Source organism: Galleria mellonella, unplaced genomic scaffold, assembly GCF_026898425.1.
Source record: "Galleria mellonella isolate WM207_F2 unplaced genomic scaffold, CSIRO_AGI_GalMel_v1 utg117, whole genome shotgun sequence".
NCBI lineage: Eukaryota > Metazoa > Arthropoda > Insecta > Lepidoptera > Pyralidae > Galleria > Galleria mellonella.
In genome coordinates, this window is record NW_026441980.1 from 3,718,634 (window position 1) to 3,732,182 (window position 13,549).

The 13,549-nt window shown below is 32.1% G+C and overlaps 1 protein-coding gene across 1 annotated transcript; it reads left to right on the forward strand.

Moving 5' to 3' along the window:
* The first annotated feature begins 322 nt into the window (after positions 1-322).
* On the forward strand, positions 323-10,798 carry LOC113514162 (proton-coupled folate transporter-like). Its single transcript, XM_052895340.1, has 7 exons — positions 323-1,266; positions 1,689-1,830; positions 3,057-3,158; positions 4,197-4,334; positions 7,621-7,704; positions 9,599-9,755; positions 10,583-10,798. Exons 1-7 carry the CDS (start codon positions 469-471, stop codon positions 10,680-10,682), a joined length of 1,521 nt encoding a protein of 506 aa, XP_052751300.1. The 5' UTR covers positions 323-468; the 3' UTR covers positions 10,683-10,798.
* Positions 10,799-13,549: the final 2,751 nt, after the last annotated feature.

Genomic DNA, 13,549 nt, shown 5'->3' on the forward strand with positions numbered 1-13,549 from the left:
TTAGTGTTCGATTCTACTAATGCTTTGTTTATGCCATTTGTTATGCAGTAATAATTGAAATTTAAAACATGATAAATACAGCAAACATTGTCCTTGATTAAGTTTTCAATAGATATAAAAAATATTTTTTAAAATTTATTCCAATATATTCGTTTATTCCAATATATTAATGATCATAACAAAAGATGTTTTAAATATTTCTATTTTTTTTAAATACACAAATTTATTGTAATACATCGAAATAATAACAAAATTGGTTAAATACCTAATTGACTTATTTGAGAACAGGATGTAGATATACACTGCATTAACATGTCCAGAGAGAAATATATGGTCGTTTAAAAATATACAGTGGAACAATAAATTTAATAAATTATAATACATATCATATGAAATATTCCTTGTTAAACACAAGTATTATTTTCAATTGAAGTTGTTATTCAGAGTTGCTATGTACAAGTGTAAAACATGGCAGATAAAAAAACAAGAATACCGGAAGAAGTGCAATTAAAAGATGAAGAAAAAGTGAAAGAATCATTAGAAAATAAGACTTTCGTTGAGAAATTATGTTATATAAAGTCAAATATCACCGTAGAACCGATCTTTGCCGGTTTGGTAATACCTTCTATGCTAGCAAGGTTAGCAGTACAAAACTTGAATTTGGATAAAGCTTGTCGTGTGAAACTACAATATGGTGATGCAATATGCGATGCTCTGATCGAAAAGAAAGGCAACCACACAATTGAAGAAGTAGAAGTGCAGAAAGTGATTTCGGCTGTTGAATCGTGGAAGAGTGTAGTACAAACAGCACTTCCATGTTTGTTAGTGATATTTATGGGAGCTTGGAGTGACAGAACTGGTAACAGAAAACTTTGTATCCTGATGCCAATTTTTGGGGAATTATTTGCTAATATAAGCAATTTAATCAGCACAATACTGTTTAGTCAGATCTCTGTAGAAGTGACAATGTTTTTAGAAGCTATTTTTCCAGCTATAACAGGAGGTTGGGTAATGATCTTTTTAGGTATTTTTAGTTATATTACTGACATTACTACAGAAGAGTCCAGAACGTTTAGAGTTGGAGTTGCAAATTTATGTCTGACTGCTGGTATACCTATAGGATCATCATTGAGTGGGATACTTCTAAAGTGGTTAGGTTATTATGGAATTTTCACAATATCTTGTTCAATATATATTACAACTATATTGTATGGTATATTTTATTTGAAAAGTAATACAAAGCCGAGAACTAATTCAAATGAAGAAGTAAGTACTATTATTTTATTAATTTATTAGTATCAAACAACTTCAAAGTCGGTAGGTTCGCCTTCGGCCACGTTAGATTACAATATCTTTAGCCTCAGCATAAAAGTATCAAGTATTATGTTAACCACAACAGCAACTGTGATTATAATATTTATGAGCTCTCAATATATAATCACAATAAATATTATATATTTTTAAAATTAATAAGCAACTGTAATGTTATTTTAAAACTTTATTATTGAAACAATGTGTCACTAGATACCCTTTCATTATCATTAGATATCAGATAAGGCTGTCTGATTCTATCCCAATTATGCGGTAGCGGAAATTTATTTATTAATCCATATAAGAAGTAACATGTGTGAATAATAAAGCTAAATAAGAAATTATATTAACAGGAAGTTTTTTTAATAATATTTCAGTCAAAACCACTAACATTGACAGATTTAATAACTTTAGTCAAGGATACAGCAATGGTCGCATTCAAAAAGCGACATGGTAATACTAGAATTAAAATTATACTGACTCTATTTGTAGTAGCCATTATTTATGGACCAGATCAGGGTAAGTAAAAGACTGAACTTTGAAATTTAATAAACATAAATTATGAAGAAATGAGCAAAAAAACACAGAGAAAGAAATAATGCTTTATTTGCCTACACCATATCACTATCGCCTTACCTTTTTCCATTCATTTGCAATCGGTGCAGTATTCTTCTTCCACAAATCTCTTTTAACTATCATTTTCGGTTCACTCCTGTTTTATGCATATCTTTCACACAGTCCATCCACCTTTTCTTCAGTCATCCCCTTTATATCCATCCACATTCATACTTAACACTTTGTTTAAAACATGACTTTTATGTCTGCGCATATCATGACCATACCAAATCATTTTATTACTTTGCAACTTCTCCGTTACTGAACTGCAACTTTCGACTTCCCCGTACATACTCATGAAAATGAATGAATAAATTAATGAGAATAAATACAAAGAGTTGTTACTACGTTAACTAGGTAAATATTATGAAAATAATGTTAAATGTTGAATGCATGCACCTAGACTGATATATACTATATACTGATATATAAGGTACATATAAAATTAGATTCCGTTTAAATTTAAATTCCGTTAGACCGCATTCAAAGTCGGGCAGCTCGAATTGTTGACGATCGGCGTCTTACTGTCCGGCTCGACCCACTGAAACTGCGTAGAGATGTTGCATCTCTGTGCATCTTCTACCGAATTTATCATGGGGAGTGCTCTAAAGAATCGTTCGGATTGATACCTGCTACAGATTTTCACCATCGTACAACCCGCCGTAAACTAAAATTTCATCCCAATCATCTGGACGAGTGGCGGTCCTCCACCGTGCGTTTTTCAAGGCACTTTCTTCCACGCACAACCATTCTTTGGAATCAACTTCCAGCAGCAGTATTTCCGAACCGATACGACAACATAACCTTCAAGAAAAGAGCATATTCCTTTTTAAAAGGCCGGCAGCACACCTGCAATGCCGTAGGTGTTGTGGGTGACCATGGGCGGCGGTAGTCACTTACCATCAGGTGAGCCGCATGATCGTTCATGCTCAAAAAAAAAAATTAATAATTTCGGAATCCACGTGTATGCACTAGACTAGTAAAAATAGAAATAGAATGAAAGTAGATAAAGCTAAAAATTTGAATAAGGGGCGTGATGTGAAAATAGAATATTTATAAAATAACAATGATATTCGTAAACCAGACTAACGTTTTGTGATGGTTATTAATATTATTTGCCTATTTTGCAGGTGAAAAAATTGTAACTTATATGTTTTTAAGATACCGTTTAAAGTGGGATGCACTTAGATATAGCATATACTCAACATACAGTATTATCATACACTCTCTCAGTAAGTATATAAAACTTAGTTTTCTATTACCACTTTCTAATTTCAGTGAAATTGTTCTTTTTTATTTTTTTCCCAATTCACGTCTTTTAAAACCATTTAATATAATTAAAGCAGCCGTCTAATTAAATGGAGCCTCTTAACTAATTTTATGTAATAATGAAAGGTAAACAGGTACAGTAACATTATCATTGTACCTTGTTGATAATTACACGAACATTATAAATTCATGTTAATTTTTTATTCGATGTCTATATACATCTGTAACGGAAAGCTAATGAACTCATCGTGTATACTGCGAGTGCGAGGCGAGACGCTGTGGCACCAAGTGTCAAATGTCCCCTGAAGAAGACTTCCGGATGAAGTCGATACAATTGTCGGAAACGACAAAAACACAATTAGGTATTTTTTTCGTTTCCGACTATAAATTCAGCCATACTAAATCAATTATACAATTAAAAAAATATTACGATAGAGTAACAAAGTGAGAACAAACACTCATAAACAACATATCAATTTTTAAATGTGTTATGACTCTTACTAATGAACGAGGAAGTCCTAAAAAGAGTAAACGAGAAGAGAACATTGATTGAAATAATAAAGAATAGAAGAGGCAAAATGCTGGGCCACCTTATATGACATGACGATTTTTTTAAGAGCATAATAGAAGGAAAGATAGAGGGCAAAAGTGAAAGAGGAAGACCGAGGATTAACTACATGGGACAGATAAAGAAAACACTAAGCGTCATGTCCTATAGGGAGATAAAGGATATGGCCTGGGGTAGAGCTGACTGGAGGAAGATGCATGAATTAGTTGCACCGACAAGAGGAAACTCTTAAATGAAAAGAGAAGTTACGGCTCTTAGAAACAACTAATATTCTTCTATCTCAGATTGTGTTACCTTCAAGCTCAAACACAATTTACTACACATTGCTAAGTTTCTTCAAATACAGATAGAACTACAACTATTACTAGTTTCTACTAAGACAACTTAGATATTTAATTACAGGAACAATAAAAGCAAATTTTAATTATTTCAGGTGCATTATTTTCAATCAGCTTGTTCAGCAAACGTTTAGGATTCCACGATTCAATGTTATGCCTCATATCCATTACTAGCAGGAGTATTGGCTCCACATACATGGCTTTTGTTTACACTGACTTTCAAATGTTCATGGGTAAGTATTAAGAAAATTTCAAAAGAACAATAATCTACTGTCACTTATTTGGTTATTTATTTACTTTTTTCATTTCCCCTATGACTTTATCCGCGTGTTTGGGTTCTTTGACTGAGGATAAAAGGTAGTCTACGTCGTATACTTACCAAATTTCGTAATGATTAATTAATGCATTAAAATTCTTACTAAAGGCATCAAACAAACTGACTTTCTCATAATAATATTAGTAAAGTTAGTAAAGACTAGCAATCATTAACATGGCCAGTTTTATTAGGAGCTGATATCACCCCGTGCGCATCCCTACGGCCCAGAGTCCCCACTCGTCACGACCTTCCGTCCCTCATCGGGGGTCAAAGTGCGATGGCCTAAGCCAAAGTCCGAGACACTCTGACGCCCTTGGGTGCACGCAGCAATCCATAAGAAAGAACTGACGCATTTTCGCTCTCCTCTCGCGGGCTTGGAGTGCCGTCTGTACTCGCCCCTGCACACGCGTCCGGTGAAGCTGTAAAGGCCATCTGCGGCCAACAGCACTAACGGTTAGAAAAAAAATGATCAGAAACAAATATTCGTAAATTTTGCTCCACAAGAAAAAGCATCTGCAATTGAGATAAAATTAATATTGATATCACATCAAACATCACCAATGATAGTGATATTAATTATGTAATGGTAAATTAATAAGCAACTAGCCTATTAATTTACCATCAGATAATTACAACTAGTTGCCCTATTGCTGGTATTCGATTAAGTCCAGCTTTAAACTATAATTTTAAAATCTTAAACTACTAGCAAACTTTCCCGGCCTGGTACGGGTACATAGTATAGAAATTCTTATATTTTTTAAAATATAATATACGTTAGTCGCTGATAATGTAGTTGTCTAAAGGTGAAAGAACTTTTCTGAGTTTATTCCTTACAACGTAAACAATAAAATCCAATTTTGTCCTCTTTATAATATTAGTTTATACTTTAAATTTTTTATCATTAACTAACTAATATCAATTGTTTACTGACATTATTGCACCTAAATTTTATATGCCATTGTTTTGGCAGAACACTCATATAACATATTATTAATAAAGGTCATTATTATTATTATTAAATAATACTCCTATATTCAAATATCGAATTCAAATTCAAATATAGAAAAGATATTGTAGATAGTATTTCTAGGATCTCCTTGAAGATTTCGCACTTTTTATTTTTCTACTTAGAAATAAATTCACTAAGTCCACTTTTTCTACAATAACTCCTCTAAAGCATTAGTGACAAATATCCTTTAGGGCTACTCCTAAGTTTATCAAGGTTTATCGTTTATCATGAAGTTTACCATTCTTGGAAAACCTAAGATTACTAGTTCTTAGTTTTTTTAAGGACAAAACTAGATCCTGATAATTTCTTTATTATAAAACTTTTGCAGTTTATGTTCGGTTGGCATTAAACTTTTACTAGATCTATCTATAATTTCCACATGTAACTCCCATAAAAATTTATAAGCTTGGGGGGTTGGGCCAGTAGATGCCACGTTTGGCAGGCAGATCGGCAAAAAGTTAGGCTTTAGAGATGTTTTAAGAGATACGCTGCTGCTCATCCCTCGCTCTCCCTGAGTCGCCTCTTACGACATCCACAAGAAAGGAATAGGTGGCCTACTCTATGCCGGGACCACACGGCCAGTAGTGTAAAGTAATGTTTTATTGTCATAAAATGAATACAACATAGCGGATACCTTCAATATCAACTTGTGAAACCTCACAATTGTGTGTGTATGAAATTTTAGATTTACCTATATCTCACTTTCTATATTACCTCGTCGTCATTCTATATCATTGTGTCTCTCCAGACTGTACGAAATACAAGGACTATTTTAGTACAATAGATAATAATAAACATAAGAACAGAATAACCGAATATACAGGTTTTCTGTATCTATATACATTTTGAAAATAGTCAACCACTTCTAGAGGGGGGAAGGGATTGTTAGTAATGGGGAGGTTAGTCTCCATTGCTATCAAAATACGAGTACACTATCAGGTCGACCTCCACGCGGTTCCCCCTGGAAACTATCGTGACTAATTTATCGTTGAATTCGTCATGATAGGCTAACTGACATGCTTTTTCATCGTCACCTATCACCTTTCACTGGTACCCCGCCGGTGTATACCGATAGCATAGGCGGAGTTACCATGCCATTTACACTCATTAAAAAATCTACTTCTAGATTTCATCTAAGTACCTATCAAAATAAAAAAATACGGCAGATTTTGTGCTAAACACACAACAGTGAAAACCGCATTCAATTGTTTTAGTGTAATGCCAAATCAAACATACAGATAGACAAAAACTAAAATAAAATATTGACTACTATTGTTTTTACTAAGATCGCTCATATATATATATATATATATATATATATATATATATATATATATATATATATATATATATATATATATATATATATATATATATATATATATATATATATATATATATATATATATATATATATATATATATATATATATTAACTAACATGTAATATATATAAAATAACATTGATTTGGCTTTTGCTGTTATAATGTTGTAATTATTTTTAATGAATAAATAAATAAAATCTTCCAAATACATATTCTTAGAAATCTGAGCTTCTTACATGGAAAATTTTATGAATATACTTAAATATTTGTTACTAGGTTGTACTTATTTTTGCAAACAAAGAGTTTACCGATATTTCTGTGACAATAGATACTACTGTTTTTATTTGCGAAGCAGAAAACTAGTTATAGCGAAGTAAAATGTAAACATGAGATTTCGTTCGCGTTCTAAATTCAAATGTTTACAATGTAAGTTATCTATGTACAATCTCGTTGTTGATTAGGATATGTATGTATGTGTTCAGCTTAGATTGTAATGTTAGATTATTTTGAAGTCATTTCAGAAGAATAGAAGAAAGAAATATCTTTGTTCCTGTAAACTTAGATTAGACCGCCCCTTCCTTTCCCGTGGGTATCGTAAGAGACGACTAACGGATTTAATGATCGAGAGAAGCAGTGACCCTCTTAAACACCACCAAAAACTAACTGCGATTGCTAATCCACCTGCCAAGCATGGCAACTACTAGTTAAATGGACATTTAACAGCTAATATGATGATATTATGATGTCTTATGCAAGTATTGCATTCTAGCAGATGAAACTAATCGCAAATTAAACAAATAAGTACAAATGTGTATACTTTTTGGCAAAATTTTACATGTTATCTTTAATCAGTAATTTGTTTGTTTTAGTGCCAATAGTGGGGATCCTGAACGCAACTACGTTTACATCACTGAGGTCGATGATTTCTAAACTGGTGCCCAGCGAGGAAGCAGGTAACAATCGTAAATATGACCCTCCATGTTTTTCAAAGATTTTATTAAAATGATGGTAATAAAATAGTTAACGCAGTATCGCAGTTCTTTCCGCAACTGCAGTATCCCCCCATTTCCATTCCCACATAAGTCCTCCTTCCTCAATCCTTTCCTCCATACCGTAGGTGGCCAAAGCCACTAACAAATGTATTTCCAAACAAGTTTGACGTCAGGCAGGCGGCCGATCGTACAACTATAAGCCAAATCTTTTTGTAATATGGATAAAAAACATGTTACGCCAACCCCAAATAAATTGGGATAAGGGCAGAAAGATGATGAATTAATAAAATGGTAACCTCACCTGTGCAATCGATCCATTTATCGATCTACCCAGAGTAACAATGAAGGATGATAGATGAGAATAGATGCAGGCCAATTAGCTCATCATAACTAATTCATTACGAATTAACCACTTTTGTCTCCGTAAGGGACTACATGGAAGTCGATATGTCAAGATATATTACTAGCAATATGGACACTAGCCCTTGTAACTGTCACTGCTATCCCTAGCCACTAGCAATCGCGTAACCTTCTGTGATTGTACGTATATCTGCCTAATCATTTTCACGTTCAAATTAATTTATTTTATTAATCACACTATTGATTATAAATCTAGGGACTGTAGTTTAAGATTCAGTTTCGACAATACACGAATGATGTTTGTCATGATGATAATGCTCGAATACAAATTGTATTCAATCTTTATTGTTAAAAAAATATTCTATCTGAAGTAAATCAGTAACATAATCTATAGGAATAAAAATCAACTCCTGAATGTATGTAAGTACATCACTTCAGAACGGTGCAGACGTTATTTAGCTAATAAAGACTTCCCTCTTATATGATGTAGAAATACATATTTTATCATCATCAAATTATAATTATTTTCTATTATTTATATGGCATTCAATACAATTCTGAGTAGAAATTTGTCACTGGAAATGAACAATAATCCTTCAGTATTTACCGCAATGAGTGTGTTACCTCGTTGAAACGGCAATCAATGACAGATCTCACAAGGGAATCCTTACACTCGAGCAATCGACAACTCGAACAATTGGTTGCTTATTGTTACTATACAGAGACACAATTCAATTCTTGTCTGGAAGTACTTCTCTGTAAACATCACTGTACCAATTGTCTCTATAGATCAATAAGTATTATTATTTCCATTCAAATGTTTGTGAATATTTATATAATTTACATTATTTTCTTTTTCTTAATGTCTACAAACAATATTTATTATTTCTTACTATTATCAAGATTAATAAGTACTTATTAAATCCTATTATTATACGCACCTTCTTCTGCTTATTCCTGTCCACTATTAATTTGGTGTAAATCTTCTTTCATATTTTTATGTATATTATTATGTAAAGATTAAACAGTTTCTTTATTTAAATCATCATGAATGTTTACATCATTCACATCTTTTTCTTTTTAATCCTTCCCACCAGTTATTATATTCTATTATAAAGTTAAAGTATTAACTCAACCTGTCCATTTATTAAATAAAAGGTCACCTGCCTATGGTTATAGGTCATTGCTCTTCAAATAAGACTCTTCCTTTATCATTCTTATATGAATTGATTTTTCCGTGAGTCTCCAAATCGACAAATCGTCATTGCATCTTACACAAAATAAAAACCAAGATGTAGCACACACATGTTTTTTTTAAATCATCAGCGGAAAATAAGCTCTAATAAATATTTCCTTCAGGAACACTATTTTATCATTCTGGTAAATAATGAAGTGTCTTTGATAATTTTAAACTAAATCTGATATTTATATAAATAAATTACCTCTGTATCTGTGTCTAACGCTATATGATAATTGATAACTAGATTATTTTCAGGAAAAATGAACTCCCTGTTCAGTTTGGTGGAAACGTTAGCAGCTTTAATGTTCAACCCTATTTACTCCATCTTATACTTGAAGACCATCAGCATTTTTAGTGGAAGCGTTTTCATATTTAGTGGAATTCTTACATTGCCTGCTATTATTGTTTTGATGTAAGTCGTTTTTTTTTACTAAATTCAAAAGATCAAAGAGTTTAAGTAAAAATATTTTTGATAATCAACGTTTATGAATTTAATTAGTTTATAATAGAACGTTATGTAATTTGATATGGCAAATAAGTAAATATCCAATATTATAGAAAATAAACCATAGACGTCCTCATGAGTTACCATTCCTGAAGATTGAGGTAATATAAAATGTTATTCGTGGACTTAATTTTTTATAGTAAAGTATTTCATATTTACTCGCTTAACCATCACGCTTTATAAAGTGTTAATGGTTATAACTAACAGAGACTGCTTTTTTCTATGCTCTTTTTTTTTGCTTTGACTACTCTATTTCCATACTATTATAATATTTTTTTTACCAGAGTGAGACTTTGCACAAAAGTCATCTTCTTCACCTCTGTCCTATACGTATTTTTGCCATGAAACAGTTATATTTGCACGACTGTTTTGGTTTGAAGGATAAGATATGGCAATAAAATTATAAAGTACAGAGGCATAACATCTCAGTCCTCAGGAATGGTAATGCATGATGAGTATCATGGGCAACACAGTACTGTTCATGTCTTTTATGTACATACTACTGTTCATGTCTATAGGCAACGGTTACTACTTTCCATCAAGTGAGCCGTCAGCTTGTTTGCCATTCTTTATTGCATAAAAAATACAACTAATAAAGAATAAAAAGTTTACAGAAGATCTAATGGATAGTGGTAACTGTCAGCTATAAAAATATATATTAAAAATAAATAATCTTAACACGATATCGTGTTTAATGAAGCAATAAAAACTAAGCAGCTTATTCTAATTCGCAGTTGGCTTTTCAATCGTCACAGACGAGAAACTAAACAAAAACAACTAGAAGATGTCGAAATGAGAAAAACTGAAGAGATTGTAGATAAGGAATCGACGTAGATATAGCTATATTATTTAATAAATATGAGAAAAATAAATCAAAAGAATTGTCAACAGTCAAATCTGTCTATCTTGACAATGTTTCAGAACTGTAGACTCAATTAAAACAGAAGTTAAATTAAACTTTTAACTATTAAAAAAAGTATTAGATATAACACTTAATGAACTGTTCGGTGATTTTTCGAAAAAGGATTTTTGATTGGAAAGAGCATCAATTGTAGCATCTATAGCAGTCAAGGAAAAAACTGCCATTAAAAAAAAACAGGTATATTATTCTCACAACTTACTATTATTATATTAAACCGGCGAAGGTAATGATTCGCGGAGTGCGTTTGTAAATTCTTCTGGCAATGATGATGATTATAATGAAATCTGACTGATTACAGTCACGGCGACCACTTCGACTACTTTATTATAAATCACACAGAGGCTATTAGATTAGATATTATTGACGTTGGTGTGCTCGAACGTGCTTCACGTAGTCAACCTTTTCTAACTGAGTTTTAGTCGCAACTTCGTCTGCATGATCGAGATATGTTTAATGCCTTGGATAAAAGCAACCTATGTCCTTTTTCATAGTACTTGTATATATTTTATAATGATTGATTAAGTTATTAAAGTGCCAAAAGATAACAAACAAATTCACTTTTACATTTCTAATTTTAGTAATAATAAAAAATATAAGCTGTGCAGTCGAGTCAGTGCACACGAGTTTACTGTTGGAGTATAAAGTTTATTTCAATAAAGTTCCCTAAAATATTAATATATTGTTAATAGGTGGTAATATTTTTTTATTGGTTGTCTTATTTTTGGAAGGTTTGACGTATCGTAATTAATTTGTGTCACTTTAATTACTACAAAAAAGACAGAAATATTTTACAGATTTGAAGTATACTTACCAGAGGGAGACTTTGTATTAAAGTCGTTCACTTGGGTACCTCTGTCCCATTCGTGTTTCTACCGTGAAGCAGTTGTGTTTGCATGGCTGTGTTTCGGTTTGAATGGTGGGATATGGCAGTGAATTTACAGAGTACAGAGAAATGACACCTGAGTCCTCAGGAATGGCAACGCATAGGGGGTATTATATACTGACAGAGTTTCGCAGGACGGTAACAAATTGCGCAGAATTGCATTTTTAATGTTTATTTTTATAATACAATTAATTTTTTTTTTCCATTAACGTATTGTTTGTAATATTATAATGTTCTATTTTTGATTTTTGGTGAGTGCATTAGTTAATCTGTAACACTTACCAAAAATATGTATATATATATATATATATTATAAATAAATAAATATTTATCAATTGCACATTCTAATGACAAAATTGACTGATTTTGTAAATTTGTTATATAATTTGAAAACCATATATTTACTTATTGATGTTTTACTAGAATATAATAATAATAATAATGTTTATTTCTTTATAACACAATTTTTTAAATACAATGGAATATAATATTGATCCTGTTATGTTTATCTTTTCTTTTTAATACCTACTGTCGTTATAATTTTAATACATTGGATTGAATAGAATAGAAATTTATTATTTGACAAAAAACACAAAGTTACAAACAGAAAATACAATGGGCCCCACACTAGGCGAACCTGTATCGTGGGCACCCGACAAAGATTAACAAATCACAGTGTGTTATAATAAAAAGTACATAGTGGGCGGGTATTAATATAAAAAGGTATATAAAATTGAAATAGTGAAAAAAGTAATAAAATCAACAATATAAATACACAATTAATTATAAAACACTAATAATATATGTCCTTAAGAGAAGCAAAGTTGAATAAATGAATGTGGGAATGTTCGTGAGTATGTGTGAGTGTGTGTTGTGCAATCCATGTGAAAGATGTGTACTGTATGTTATTACTTTCCAGACCATAGTTCCTCAGTTGCCTCGTAACACAGTGATAAAAGATAATTATTTAATTTGTGTTTCATAATATGTGAACCATGACCTATCAGTGGACACACTTTGTTAATTTTATAGTACATTGACGGAAATGCAAATGCAACAAAACGGCGGGCAAAGGAAGATCTGATGGTAGGAATGTTTAGCTTGAGCCTAGTGAAATGTAACAAGGAAGAGTGATCAAGAGCTTTGTGATATAAACTGTCGAACTGTGAGTACTTTGGCCTCAGAATATAAATTTAATAATCTTAGAGACTGAATGGTCATAAATAACGCGATTTCAGAAATGATTCCTATCAAACGCTCTGGTTATGAAATTAGCTCCCTGTCGAGGTTTTTCTATGAAACTACAGCATGAGGTTTAAAAAAGAGGTAAAGAAGTTTCTTCAGGGTTGGCAACACGCGCGTAAAGCCATTGATATTACAGGGGCGCAGTCAGAATCTTGCCTATAGACGCCAGGAAGACTTAAAGCCAGCCCTGGATATAAGTAACAGTAGGTAAAATCTTAATCAAACAATTTAAAATCACAAGATAGCATAGCTTTATTAACTCATCCATACTACAGTTCAATGCCAAAATATATACAAATCCAATAATATCTATGGGGGAGAAGGGACTGTTAGTAATGGGATCGAACAGCCCCATTACTAATAATATACCCTATCAGGTCGACCTTCACGTGGTTCCCTTTGGAAACCATCATTCGTTCCTTTTGGAAACGAATTTCATAAGAATTGATTATGAAATTCGTCACGATAGGCTAACTGACCTGGTTTCATCCTCACCTGTCATCTCTGGCTGGTGCCCCGCCAGTACCGATATCGCAGACGGGGTAACCATTCCAATTATCATCCATAAAAAAAATCTATGGTATAAATATAGACAACCGGCAACTGGTTGTTATAAAACGTTATAACAACCAGTTTTAATTCTAGTACCAT